Raw genomic sequence first — 14926 nt, 5'->3', positions numbered from 1 at the left:
AGAAAACAAGATTGCTCCATCTACCATGCGATGCAAATATTTGCAGGGCTACTCTAAACACACCCAACTCCCTCAACTGTTTCTCATAAGGTCTCATCCTTAGCCCCCACCCTCTTGATCTTAGGGGGTGAGGAATCCCTGAAGAAAGGCCTCAAAGAGACTCAGAGAGGAGCAGGTGGCTCTAGAGAGACTTTGTTTCCAAGCCATACAGGACTTCAGAAGTCAATGCCCTCACATTAAATCAAGCCTGGAAATTTATGAGCATACTTTTCTCACACACGCTCTGTGCCATATTTATAAGTAATTCTACTGGGGATCTTAGAGCATGCTGGATCTACTTTCAATCTCAGGAGTAGAATCTCTAATCTGATACCATTTGTCTGCCTTATAATTTGTGGCCTGTAACAAATAACCATCTGGTGAGGAAAAATCACACATATACATACCACTGCGAATCAGGGCAGGGGCCCATTTTGGATCAGACTAAATTGAAGGCTGAAGGACAGAGATATGATAAAACCTCATTCCCACTTAGGACCTCATTCCCAGCAAACACAAAGTTTTAAAAAGAATGAGCCTCTGTCCATTGATATTGCTCAATGGGAAAAAAGCACTCAGGTCTCTTTTTAAAAAAACAGAATTCCGTCTCCTTTGATCTAAGAACCAGTGTGAAAAATGTCTGCCCAGTGGATCATCTCTTCGCCGCCGCCCCCCCCCCCCAAGTTATACCTTTTGGATAATAAGAGCACAGAAAGCAGCTCTCGAATCTAAACTATCACACAGCCAACATTGCCTGGTAATATTTATTGGGGTTTCGAAATGGGCAGAGGGAGGGAAATGGTAAGACACAGAAAAGCCAGGCAGGCTCTTCTAAGCTTTGCTTCTAACAAACATTTTCTTGGGAGGAGGGAAGGAGGGGAAGGAAAGAAAAGACCCTTAACCTCAAGGTAATGACTTTGCAAGGCTTGTTAGCACTTCAAAAGAAGCAAGGGCTTTTAGGGGCACCTGCAGAGATGGAGCAGACAATCCAGGGTTGCAGAGCTTTTCTTCTTCAGCTCTTTGCCTTCCTAAAGAGCCCTTGAAACAACACTTATGAGCTCAAGTGACAAGTTCCCTGCACTTAGAAAACATCTCCCAGCTTTCTCAGTATCTTTCAAACTCTGTTACAGAGTGCATAATCTCAGTCTTGAGTTCTTTTCTCCCATCAGCCGGGTGATTTGGATCAGCTTCTCTCCAAAGGGGTGAAGTTGGACAAAGGGAATCTCAGGACGAATTTGTTATTTTACAGAGCCTTCCTTCCCCCCCCCCCCAAAAAAAAACACACCAATTGCTTAAAAAGGCAGCAAAGTGGGGCACAAATGATGAAAGATCACCGTGAGTTCCATGGGCTGCTACTTAATGGAGAGATAAGCACTAGTTTTTTTCATTCTTCAGCTCTGGTGCTTGCATAAAAATAATTACAGCAATTCGCTACCTGATCAGAACAGAAAGGTGAACGGGAATGCAGGAAATCAAGAGAGGTGGGATCTGTGCAGGAAAGCTGATGGTGTTAAGTGATTAATTGGTGCAAGTCAGAGTCAGCTATTAGGGCTCTCTCCTTCAACAGGCAACCCCAGGAGAAGGGCCACAGCTCAGAGATAGAGCATCTGCTTTGCATGCACAAAGAACTAGGTTCAGTCCCTGGAATCTCCTTGTAGGGCTGGGAAAGAACTCTGTCTGGAATCCTGGTGAGCCACTGCCAAGCAGTGTAGGCAATACTAAGCTAGATGGACCAATGGTCAGACTCAACACAAGACAGCTACCTGTGCCCCCAGGATCAAATTAGCCCATCTCATCTTCCCTCCAGTTGGAAGGGAAGGTGTTGCTCTCACACCTGACTTTTCAGTGATGCCCTGGTTTCTTCCTTTGGGCACAATTCAAATTTCACAGCAAAATCAAATTTGGTCCATTTGGTCTTGGGCCAATGTCCTCCCCCAATGTACCCCCCTGTCCCACCATCACTTATTGGTTTGCGATAATCACAGTTTACTGTTGCACGTGAACTGAAGAAACTATGGTTTACCCCAAACCAGTTTCCCTCCTATTCAGAAAAGGCAAACTCAATTCAAAGCATGGTTTCTAGCAGGGCCAATCAAGACATTTTGCTGCCTGATGAAAAAGGCCAAGATGGCACTTCCATTCCATTCCTTATAGAGAAGATGACTGTCCTGGCAACTGAATCTTACTTCAACTCTGGTAATGAAATTCTGTCTTCCACCACACTTCAGGCCCCAGGTCAGACCATATTCTACTTTGTCCTCCAAACAAGGGCAATGGCCTGAGGGCTTAAGATGAACAACCAGAGGAATCCTACTTCTGCTCCACAAGACTCTTTTGGAAGCAAACGCATATTTGCAGGGATCTTAGCTTACCAGAATACACTATAGTTATCAGGAAGTGAGGAAACTGAAGTGTGTGAAAGAAGGAAGAGAGGCCTGATACTAGCACCTATGATCCTAAGCAGTTGCAGACTCTGAGCCTATCTATCCATCTGCCCTCTATATCCCTGAATTCCTAAGTAGCAGTGGCATGCTGTTGGCAAGCCACCATTTTAATCTGCCAACAATACCACTGGGCAATGTCAGAGACTGCAGCACTGGCACTGTGGGTGCCTATCACAGGGTGCCCTTCTGAGGATGGAGCAAATGAGGCTGAGGTACAAACCTAAGAACCCTGAAGCCACAGTTTGACTGGAACTTTTGTTTCAGGCCTAAGCCTAGATTTACGACGGTGCCCAGTTAAAAGTGGCCATGAATCAAATGGTCAACTCCCTGTTGTGCCAAAGTTATTTACAAAAATGCCATAGGGCACACAAGTAAAAGAAAGGGTTGATTTGAAAGGCGGCCCCTGATGATTCTGGAAAGTGAATAAGGATATAGCACATCATGATCTAATAAAATCCTTTCGTGCTTTGATGGCCAGAGACAAACCTACAGAGGAAGCCCTTTACCCTTGATTATTCCATTTCCTTGGAAGTTTTACGTCACTTGCCAGCTTTTAGAACGATCTCTCCCCCCCCCCCCCACCAAACTGACCTCTCTGGCTAATTGAAGCAGGTCACTGATTAATTTGCCCAACTACTTTTATTTTCCCTTTTACCTGAAAACCGGCATTGTGAATTTTACTCATTTGCATAAAGTGCCGCAGCTGGCCATATCATATGGAAAATGTGCTCATTCTAGATGGGCTCCATTGTATGGGAAGATGTGATTTGAAAGCCGGAACAGGCACATTTTTATCTCATGAGCAGGCCTGCCAAAAGCACAGGTTCAAACAAAGTCGGCCCTACCATTAGGCAGAGCAAGGCAGTCGCCTCAGGCGGTAGATACTGATGGGCTGGATATGGTGATGAGACATTCCAAGGACAGAGCTGTGGGTGCCGTGCAGTCTGTCTAACACTCCACAGCCTGCTTCCTTGAGTCATGGTGGAAGAAAATATCCCATCGCTAATGTCAAAGAAAGAATCGTTACAGTATTCCACTTAATGTCTGGAATGGGGTGGGTCACTATTGCCTCAGACAGCAAGATGTCTTGGGCCAGCCCTGAGTCCACAAGTGGCTTTTAGTGTTTTGGAGTCTTAGCTATGCTATTATAAGCCTGAAGGAAATCTGGGGGAACCCAGCAGCTTAGAGGGGAAATAGGAGCTGGGGCAATGACAGGGAGCTGACAGCAGAAAACTGAGGAAAGGCTTCAATCCATAATGCATGGATTGTTTCAGATATGGGCCCTCAGATATGTTTCAGATCAGGGCCCTCAATCTGTGGCTCTTTCTTCAAAACAGAAGTGGTTAGTTTAAACACTTTATTGTTTTCAAAATTCTGTATAGTAAATATAAAGATAGTTCGAGGAACTGAGATATTAAGATACAGATACTGGTAACTAATTAAAAATTTCATATCTATCTGCCTATGCACACCTAGGTGGAATCTACACACAAATAAAAAAACTCTTTGAAAATGCTGTTTTTAAAAAATGTTTTTAAAAATATATTGAATTTGCCATAGCTCACTATCGCCATCTAGTGTCACATTTGTATACTGCACTTTACAACACACTTAAATTTTTTTATTTGCAGCTGTATAAAAACCTTTTAAGTTGGTGCCATCAAATACTCAAAAAATCAATCCAACCACACACATGCACATTACTATAGTATCCCCAGGGAAAGAATATGGATCTATGGACTCCTACAAGACAGCAGACTCCATCTTCCAATGAACTTACTATCTTTTTGTCTGCATTAAAAACTATATGAACAGTATGACATGTAGTCTGGCCCTGAGAGAGATCTATCTGGATTATCTTTCCCCCATCAAGCTAAGACTTTCCTGTTCAGAAAGGCCTTTACAGTGGATCCTCCGGATACGAATTAAATTCGTTCTGGGGGTCCATCCACAACCCGAGAGTTCTGTAGGTAGAGGCACCGCTTCTGGGCATGCACGTGGTGCGATTGAGCACTTCTGGGCATGCACAAAGTGCACAGAGCACTTCTGCACTTGCGCACGGGGCGAAACCTGGAAGTATACACTTCCAAGGTTGCCGCGTTCATAACCCAAAAGTTAAGTATCCAGAGGGTTACATAACTAGAGGGTCCACTGTATTTGAAAACTAGATGCAGATGATGTTGACAAATGGGCTGCTATCAAGGCAATTGGTATTTTAATGCTGGTCTTGAATGTGTTTCATTGGAGTTTATCAATTGTTTTCACCTAGTTTCTTTTTATTTCAAACAATGTTTTTTTGGGGAAATTCTGAGCCACCTTGAAACCCAACTTGAAAAAAGCAGGGATAGAAATACATGAATAATCAGGACCTGAGAGCACAGAACATACACAGGCAGTCCACAGAGCTGGAAACCCTGGCTGACTGAAGTCCCTGGCCTTGGGGGTTGCTGATGTACATATATTATTTCCTGTTAGGCATATGGAAATTGGGGTTGAAGCCAGTGGAGTACAGCCAAACCACGGGCAGACTGAGCTGCCATGATTCCCATGCCCACTTGTTTAACCTATGCTATCTGTCCATTTCTAATTCTCTCATTTCTCCACTTTTCAAGTTCTAAGTTCACTTAGTTTCTCCACATTTCCTCAGCAGTTTGTGATTTTAATTTTTTTTTTTAAAAAAAAGAGTCTGTGTGAAAATTCAGATGCATTTTTAATGTGAATATATCCTAAAAGGCAGAGGCTTGTGCGAAATTTTGCCCAACATGCACATTTCTGCAAGCAATTTTCTGCACCCAGAATGCATGTTCATGTGCTCAAAGAAATGCACACTTTTCCCTAATCTCTGTTTTCTCTCTCACACAAAACTGCATTGCAAAATTCATAGATGTGTGAATTTCAAAGGATAACGGAACTTCTCTTTTGCACGTTGCTCCTGGAAGCGCAGTTATGGAGATGGGAATTAAAATGTGGACCAACACCACTCCCCCCCCCATCCCGACATCTGTGTGGTGGGAGCGAATGAAAAGCTTATCAGCTCCCTCTGCCTTGCTACCACTTAAGTCTCGGTTTTGCGGCACGCTCCTGAGACGGGAGTGCAGTGGCAGTGTTCAGCTCGGATGCTCCTGACTCCCTCTTCTCCCTGCTCTTTGTTAGACATATTTACAATAACACGGCGTGTCAGTTCAGCCCGTGCACTTGCAAAGGAACTTCTATGCATAATGGATTTTATTTCCCCTGGCATGGAAAGAAAAAGGGACCGCAGGGGAGGAGAGAGAAGAGAGAGGTAGAATTGTTCAAGGAGTGGTTGCTGAATTTACATCACTGTCTTCTCTTGGAGAGAGAGAGAGAGAGAGAGAGAGACTAGAATGTGCTTTGTGTCTCTTTTTAAGGAACAGGTGAAAAGACAAAATGAGCCAAAAGAACTGAAATTGAAAAATCAAATCACACAGCACAGAAATGTCCAGGAAGAGCAGAGAAGATCATAGGCAGCTGCCCATTACCAGACTATCCATCCATCTAAGCAAGTGTTGTCAATTCTGACTGACAGAAGCTCTTGCGAGAAATAAAGGTCTACCTGATCCTGTTAACTGGAGAAGATGGCAGAGACTGAACCTGGGTCATTTCATATGCAAAGCTACAGCCCCTCTCTGATCAGTGCTCCAAAAGTAGAAGAAAATACAGTGTCCCAGCCATTTAAGTGACCAGTGTTTAATGTCTTTGTACCGGCTTCTGTTATATTCTCAGACAAATGGAGCCATCAGCAAGTTCTTCCTAATGTTTAGCCAAAACTCTCTAAAGAGCATAGCCTCATATCAAGCCTGACCACTGTTCCATCTAGCTCAACATTGTCTACAGTGACAGGCACTGATGCTAAGAGTATCTTTCAGCTCTATCTGGAGATGCTGAGGATTGTAGCTGAGAACTTGTGCGTGCAAAGCACTTGCTCTGTCACTGAGTTATACCCCTTTTGATTAGAGGATGTTTGATTCAAAATCAATCTACAGGCTGTAAAGGAGCGTATATCCTTCCTGGGAAATACGGGTGCATGCTGAATAGGTTTCAGTTCACAACAAGAAAAAACAGTATATTAGACACTAAATTATAATCATAGTGAGTTATTATGGGAGGCATTGTTGAAGGAGTTCTAAACCACATTTGAAAGAGAGAGAGAGAGCAGGAAGCAGCTACTCATCTGGAAAAGCTCCTAGCTCAAAATAAATTCTAGAATTTTTCCAGTCCCCTCAAATTTGCAGGGGACAGTTTCCACTTCATCACAGCTGCCATTTTGAATGAAAAACTTCCATTTCATCTCTGCTGTAAATACGTTGGTGTTATGTTATGTTATGTTATGTTATGTTATGTTATGTTATGTTATGTTATGTTATGTTATGTTGTTATGTTATGTTATGTTATGTTATGTTATGTTATGTTATGTTATGTTATGTTTTATGTTATGTTGTTATGTTATGTCATGTTATGTTATGTTGTTATGTTATGCTTTATGTTATGTTGTGTTATTCTATTATAATACCACCCTTCATCCAAAGATCTCAGAGCAGTTCACAATATAAAAATACAGGATAAAAGCACAAATAAATAGTTAGAACAGAAACAAAACGAAACAATACCCCTCCCAAACACAATTCAAAGCGCAAAATATGAATCAACCAAAGGCCGATTAAAATATAACTCATTTTAATTATAGCCTGGATGAGACAACAACTGTGCATTTTCTGAAAGTATATCTAGACCTTTATCTAGTTGCTTACTTAGAAAACTTTGCATTTTGAACTTTCTTTTCAGTCTTTGAAAGGCAGGTCCTGATTCCACGTTCCCATTCAATGGCTTTGGAGCCTGAATGTGGCAGCTTGAACCTTATCAGGTGCAGGATAGAGAGGGGCTTGGCCTCCTCCATTTCCACTCCCCACCCATAACACCCCGGCAATGCACTTACATCAGTTAAGGCCGCGTTGATGTAGTTGTTGCTGTCTCCGTCCATGGAGATCAAGAAGGGGAGGCACCGGTCTGGAGGCAGCACGTCCATACTGCGATTCTTCTCCCGGTTGCGCGGCAGAAGGGCGATGCTGCACTCCTCCACATCCAGGTGGGGTGTTACAGAATTCAGAGTCTGCTGGACACAAGGAAACCAGGTCAGGCAGCATTTCATAATCTCAGAGCCAGGAGAAATTTAACAGGCACAATAAATAGGCACCCTTCTTTTATATCAGGAGTGGAGAACATTGTTTAGCCCCAGGGCTGCATTCCCTTCTTGTCAACATTCTGGGGGGCTCACGTGACAATGGTGGGCAGGAATAGAGGCAAAAGTTGTGGAGCAATGAATGAAAATTCTACCTTTGTACTTTTGGCTAATTTTAAACACACCCACACCCACCCACACCCCTCTCCATCCTCCATCCAGCCTCCCAAAAACAGAATTGTCATTTTTCTCTTTTTCCTTCCTAAACTCCTACACCTTCAGGTAAAGGTAAAGGTAAAGGACCCCTGGACATTTAACTCCAGTCAAAGGCAACTATGGGGTTGCGGTGCTCATCTCGCTTTTCAGGCCGAGGGAGCCGGCATTTGTCCACAGACAGCTTTTCGGGTCATGTGGCCTGAATACATAACATGACAAAACTGCTTCTGGCATGACAGAACACCTTTACAGAAACCAGAGCATACGGAAAAGCTGTTTACCTTCCCGCCACAGCGGTACCTATTTATCTACTTGCACTAGCATGCTTTCGAACTGCTAGGCTGGCAGGAGCTACGCCTATGCCTTCAACAACTGCATGGCAAGCAGAAATTCAAGAAGTGAAAGTTTTTGTCCGATCCTGGCACCTCCACTCTGGGAAAAGCTTTGAACATTTGCTAGTAACATGGTTCTGTGTCTTTGCCTGGAAATAAGGTGACATCCTCAACTAAAGACTCTTACTCTCAGGGTGGTGAGTTCAAGGCCCAGTTTGAGCAAAGGATTCCTACACTTCAGGGGGTTGGACTAGAAGACCCCAACGGTCTCTTCCAGCTCTGTGTTCCTGGTTATCACAAAAGATGCATGCCTAGGCTATACTGGGCCCTTGCTTTTGGCAATCCTGGGTCCAAAGGCTCATCATAAATGTGCGCTTGAAGAAAGTCTCTTTGGTTCAAAGAACCCTTCAGCTTTCATGGACTCACCTGGAACTCCTCCCGCAGCTGTGACGAGTTGCTCTGAGGATCTATCCTGACCATCTCTTTGTATGTGGGCCTGAATTCACTGACAGGGATACTGGTCTCTCCACACAGGCAGGCTTCCAAAATGGCATCGTGGATGAAGACATATTGCTCCTTCAGGAGAAGGGAATGAAAGTTTAAATGGTTATTGATTTATGGAATTGAAATAATTCACCAGATTCTTCTGAGGTCCAGGCCTCAGCCAAATCAGGAATATTAGGAGGGTGTTAAGCAACAGATGAGTCAAGTGCAGACAGGCATGGACTGTGACTGGTTGGCTTGGATAGCCAGGAGCAATCTGTGGCTGTCAGGGCATCAGATAGAAATGAGAAGCAGGCATTGGGCAGGAAAACCCTGTGAATACCCTGACCACTGGCTGCATTTTCCCAGGAGAAGGTGGGAGTCCACCACCTGGTGCTCCTTCATGTCTGAGGCCCATCCCTGAAGCAGCACCATAGCATTGATGCTGCATGGTAAAGGAGCCTCCTTTTCAAGCAGCTTTACTACATTTTGCAAATGAGCACTATGTACAGATTTGGTGTGGTGCAGGATACCCATTTTCAAAAGAAGCTTCTTGGAGAAGCCTTGAAGAATTGACTATGGGAGGAAAATGCAACATCTCCTTCTCCTCCCAGGTGTGTGTTTAAGTCAAGGTTTAGGGGGGACATACCTAAACCTTAGCCCCTCCCCCTTGCACTAATTCAGACCCAGATCCAGGGTGGGGTAGGTGGTGTCCCTGATTGGGGAGCCATGGATCAGTACCATAGAGTGGATGTAAGATGGACAGTGCACAGCCCTTATATTTATATGCTACTATGCCACAATATTTTTTGAGGTGTCTTAAAGCATCCTTAAAGCTGGACTGAACTCCAACAAATAGGGCTGGGTCCCTTTCATTTGCTAAACTATAGTTTTGCCATTTTGCCTGAAGGTAATGTTAGCTTTGGTTTGTTTGAAACAAGGGAACTTGAGGCCTAAGGATTTTCATGTCACACTAAACCAGTGGTAGTCGATGTGCTGCTCTCCCATCAGCCCCAGCATGACTAGTGGTCATGGATGATGGGAGTTGTAGTCCAACAACATCTGGAGGAAGCCATGTTGGCTATAACTAGGTTATAGTTGGTTAAACTACAACTTAGTGTGACGCCGGAACATGGACAGGATGTTATAGCATGTTATAGCAGTGAATTGTTGGGACGCAGGTTATGACAGGTCTTGAAGAGTGATAATAATTTGGGATCCCCGGTAGGAGAACATGGGAATTACACAGCAAAAGAAAGAAGAGGATCCAGTCTTACTGGTGCCTTAGCAGAACAGGAAGTTGGTGCAAGGCAGATGAAAACCAGGAGATTGTCATTTTATGAATCCATGGGGTGCTGCTTTGCATTCTAAACATGCTGTTGCAATAACCCATAGTCCATCCCTGTCTCCACTGGGACCATACCCCCATGTCCAAATCTCACCTCGGTCTGGATCATGTTGATTCTCCGTGAGCATAGTGTCTTCACGCAGTTGTAAATGTCTACAACACCCTCACACTCAGCCATATCCAGCATCACGTCCAAGACGATGTAACAGCCTGTCCTCCCTGTGCCGGCACTGCAGAGGGTTGTGGATGTGGGAGGAGAGGATGGTAGACTCTTAAATGCCTAAGCATAACACAGCTTTCTCCAACCCGGTACCTTCTCTTCCTATTTTTCTGAACTCCCATCAACCCCACCCAGCCTGGCCAATGGTCAAGGATGATGGAGGTCACCATGCTGGTTGCAGAGTGTGGGCAATGTGACTTGGTGGTGTGATAGAATAGCAAGTTTGAGTATGTTGGTTTAGAGATGTGGTTCCTAAACTTTTTCAGGCTTCCCATCCTTGGTTCCATAACTTCTTCCCCAGTGCCCGCTACCATACCCTATAAAGAGCATTACTCACAAAAGAAAGATATTCAAAACAGGAAAGAAAGATATTCAAAACAGGAACAATGGATTTCACATTTATTCAAAATCCAATTAAAACTATTTAGTTTAAGTAATTCAACAAAATTGATAAACTTGATCCAGTGACACCAGCTTTTCACTATCTGGTAGTCATTTACACCTCCAGCACCCCACCCCACCCCTGACAATTCCACCAACCATTTTGGGAACCACTGATTTATAGTGTTAATGTGTTTCATGTGTGTTGATCATGTTAAAGGTATACTTGAGTGAGACTGACTGGGATGTATTTTTTAGCTGCATTTAGAATAAGTTTTGTTTATTGCTATATAAGGGGTTGGGAATTCAGTTGGATTGGTCTGTTTGATTGTACAATTGATGTAGCATATTGAGGAGTGGGAAGAGTGAGCTGATTTTTATTTTACCTGATTGTCAATCTTGTCATTTAAAAATGTGGAATTCATACTTCTTAGCTGATTTTCATTTGTAATATTCCATTTCCTGATATTCTGAGGATATATTGTTTAGCTGTCTGCTGTGTTTCGCTATCTGGAATTTTCCTTGTAATTTTGCAGCTGATTTTTCTGTGTAATGTTTATTTTTATGCTAAAGAGGATGCTCCATTTAGTTGTTGACTGTGCCTTCCAGAATGTGGAAATTTGCTGGTCTTTTTTTTTTGTACTTTTTATTTCTGATGTGTTAATCTATGCTGTAAACTTGCTGAAATGTAAGTAGCAAATAAATTGCCCAAGCAAATAACAGGGAAGGCAAGCAGCTCTGTGATAGAGTATACAGAAAGTCCCACACCCAGTTCTCAACATCTTCTCGTAGGGGTGGGAGATATTCCCAATCTGAAACCCTGGAGACTTGCTGCCAGTCAATGTAGACTCAGGCTTCCTCAACCTCAGCCCTCCAGATGTTTTGAGACTACAATTCCCATCATCCCTGACCACTGGTCCTGCTAGATAGGGATCATGGGAGTTGCAGGCCAAAAACATCTGGAGGGCTGAGGTAGGTTGAGGAAGCCTAATGGACCAATGTGTCTGACTCAGTATGAGGCATCTTCCTCTGTTCCTAATATACAATTTTGGGAAAGGCTGGCCCAATTTCTTCCATATGTTCCTTCACTGCTCCAATAAATTAGAATGCTGAAGGCAAAGATGCATTCTTGATGGCTATCTCCCCGTGATAGAAGTCTTGGCCTTTGGAAACTCAACCAAGTCTAAGCCTGAACACATCTTTTATTGAAAGACCCATTTGCTACAGCAGGCTTTGGGGAGTTAAGGCTAACCACCTGAAAAGTGGGTTTCTTAAAATGTATTTTAGTTCTTGGATGTGATTATATTTTAATGTTGTGGGTCTTGTTTTGTTTTTAATCAATACCTACTTTTCTTTAAACAACAGTGAAGAATGTGCCAGACAAATAGAATTTATCCAAGCTTAACAACCCTTCTTTGTAGCTTTATTATGGTTTTTGAGAGAAAATAGTGCTGGGATCCAGTGTGGTGTGGTGGTTAGTGTGTTGAATAGTACAGGAAACAACTGGGTTTCAATCCTCACCCCATTTTAATTCATGGGTCAAAAGTTGGCTTTAATGCATGAGAGTGGGGTCTGTTATTAGTTGTGTTTTCATCTTGATCATTTGCCAACCACAATTCTATGTAGCCTGGGGTTTCTGAAATGCAGGGCAAAGGTCAGGTTCACATGAAGTGCTAAATTAGTTAAACCATATTTTAATGGTAAAGGTAAAGGGACCCCTGACCATTAGGTCCAGTCGTGGCCGACTCTGGGGTTGCGGCGCTCATCTCGCTTTATTGGCCGAGGGAGCCAGCGTACAGCTTCTGGGTCATGTGGCCAGCATGACTAAGCTGCTTCTGGCGAACCAGAGCAGCGCATGGAAACGCAGTTTACCTTCCTGCCAGAGCAGTACCTATTTATCTACTTGCACTTTGATGTGCTTTTGAACTGCTAGGTTAGCAGGAGCAGGGACCGAGCAACGGGAGCTAACCCCGTCGCAGGGATTTGAACCGCCGACCTTCTGATCGGCAAGTCCTAGGCTCTGTGCTTTATCACACACATGCCAAGAGAAGCAGATTCATTACAGCTTGTTGTTCCTTAGGGAAAGCTTGCCTGTAGCACAGAGCTGACCCCACAGATCCCCTCTTGAATGAAGATCCACCCATCCAAGCCCCAGCAAAATTCCAAATGCCGCAAAGGGAAACCACTTCTCCTTTCCATTGGACCTTCTTAGTACATACACTAATTTCTGGGGCAGATGAATCACTTGCTGTGATTATCAATGATTACAGGGTGGGGAAACTAATTATACTGGTTGTCCCTGATGAATGAATACTGATGAAGCAATCGACAAGAGAGAGAGGGAGAAAAGTGGTGATGAGGAGAAATTCCCCAGCTTTCATTCATCAGTCCTTTCTTGTTTATCTAGCACAGAAAGAGCACAGAATGCAGAAGTTATAAAGAACGGCGAGGAACAGTGCTGCTGCTGTGTTCTGTGCTAGCATGGGGCTGCTTTGCAAGCAAAAGAAGAAGAGCAGGTGTAAGACCAGGAGTGCAACATTCATGGTCTTCCACCATCTCAGCAGAATAGCCAATGTAGCCATGCAGGCCATGTAACTGTGAGGATGGCAGCGTGGTCTAGCAGTTAGAGTAGAGCCACATTAGGACCTGGAAGACTGGGGTTTGAATCCCCCACTTAGCCATGAAGCTCGTTGGGTGTGATTTTGGGCCAGTCACTGTGTGATTTGGGGCCAGGTAGCATGCAATGGGAAAGACCAGTATCAATCTGAGATACTGGGAAGCCACTGCCAGTCCAAAACATGCAATATTGAGCTAGTGGACAAATAGCGGACCAGCTTCCTAAATAATAATAATAATAATAATAATAATAATAATAATAATAATAATACTCTGCCTATCTGGTTGGGTTTTCCCAGCCACTCTTGGCAGCTAACAGAATATATAAAATATAATAAAACATCAAACATTAAATACTTCCCGATACAGGGTTTCAGATGTCTTCTATAAGTTGTATAGTTCTTTATCTCCTTGACACCTGAAGGGAGGGTGTTCCACAGTGAGGGTGCCAGTATCAAGAAAGCCTTCTGCCTAGTTCCTTGTAACTTTGCTTCTTGCCGTGAGGGAATCAGCAGAAGACCATCAGAGGAGGACCTCAGTGACTGGGCTAACTTTCGATAATGATTACTGGGACATTAAGCTCCAAAGCCCAAGCCATAAAATACTGGTTTTCTTTACCTGCCTCAGCTGTCTCCACCACCACTCCCAGCAATAAAGCCAATTTTGTATTTCACTGATCTTTAAAGTATGATACAGAAACTGGATGATGTGATCTAAGCAAATAACTCTGTATCAAAACTCCCAGAATTATCCATAGAATCACACAGCTGGACATTCTTTTAACTGTGATGACATTTCACTGCTTCCAAGACAAAAGTCATCATTTTCTGTGATATCTCCTTACTACTAATTTGCAGATAATGCTCCAATTCTTCGCTGACTTTTTTCAACCATGAGCTGAGGACCCTATTCATCATAAGGATCATTATTCTCTCCTTATGCTCTCATTATTGAACATAATGTATATTTTTACAAGTTATATTACAAAAGGCTCTATGTGCGTTAGGCAAAAACTAATGGTTGCTCCTAATTGTCTTGATCAGGGACGTTGGGGAATTCCAACAAAAAACAGCAACGGATGAGGAAAATGCTTATTCCTTCCATGTCCAGAGCAAAAATCAATCCAGTGAATACCATCAGTACTTGCTGTTATTGCTTTCAGTCCACAAACAATACAGAATTGATTATGGCTTCCCATCCCATTGTGTTTCCTTTAAATTGAAATGAATTGGGTGGATTAACATAATGGCAATACTGTGGTACCTTTGGTTAAGAACTTAATTGGTTCTGGAGGTCTGTTCTTAACCTGAAACTGTTCTTAACCTGAAGCACCACTTTAGCTAATGGGGCCTCACACTGCCGCAGCGCCGCTACTGCGCAATTTATGTTCTCATCCTGAAACAAAGTTCTTAACCCGAGGTACTATTTCTGGGTTAACAGAGTCTATAACCTAAAGCATCTGTAACCCGAGGTACCACTGTATATTTCATGCAATTTATGCGATTAAGTATGTAAAATGACATAAGGCATGCAAATTTGCCACAGTGGACATCAATATGAACAATGTGGTTTAGGGCAGAAGATGAACCACCAGAGGAAGAGAAACAGTCTTGCGTGTGATATGGAGAATGATGCCTTCTTGCATCCCTA

The 14926-nt window shown here is 43.3% G+C and overlaps 1 protein-coding gene across 7 annotated transcripts in view; it reads right to left on the bottom strand.

Moving 5' to 3' along the window:
* PTPRU (protein tyrosine phosphatase receptor type U) overlaps positions 1–14926 on the bottom strand; it is a 369964-nt gene that overhangs the window by 31361 nt on the left and 323677 nt on the right. For 5 of the 7 annotated variants that reach the window (XM_083750621.1, XM_083750615.1, XM_083750619.1 and 2 more), the window contains 3 exons: positions 10154–10289; positions 8655–8804; positions 7438–7611 (listed from right to left, as the gene is read on the bottom strand). In XM_083750621.1, the coding sequence (XP_083606747.1) occupies positions 7438–7611; positions 8655–8804; positions 10154–10289 (460 nt within the window). Of the gene's footprint in view, positions 1–7437; positions 7615–8654; positions 8805–10153; positions 10290–14926 lie in introns of all 7 variants that reach the window. The other 2 variants (XM_083750620.1, XM_083750618.1) reach the window with 1 other exon arrangement.

This window comes from Podarcis gaigeae (genome assembly GCF_964106915.1).
Source record: "Podarcis gaigeae genome assembly, chromosome: 8".
In the NCBI taxonomy this organism is placed as follows: domain Eukaryota; kingdom Metazoa; phylum Chordata; class Lepidosauria; order Squamata; family Lacertidae; genus Podarcis; species Podarcis gaigeae.
The sequence above is the reverse complement of the archived record's forward strand: the minus strand, read 5'-3'. Positions and strand labels throughout refer to the sequence as shown.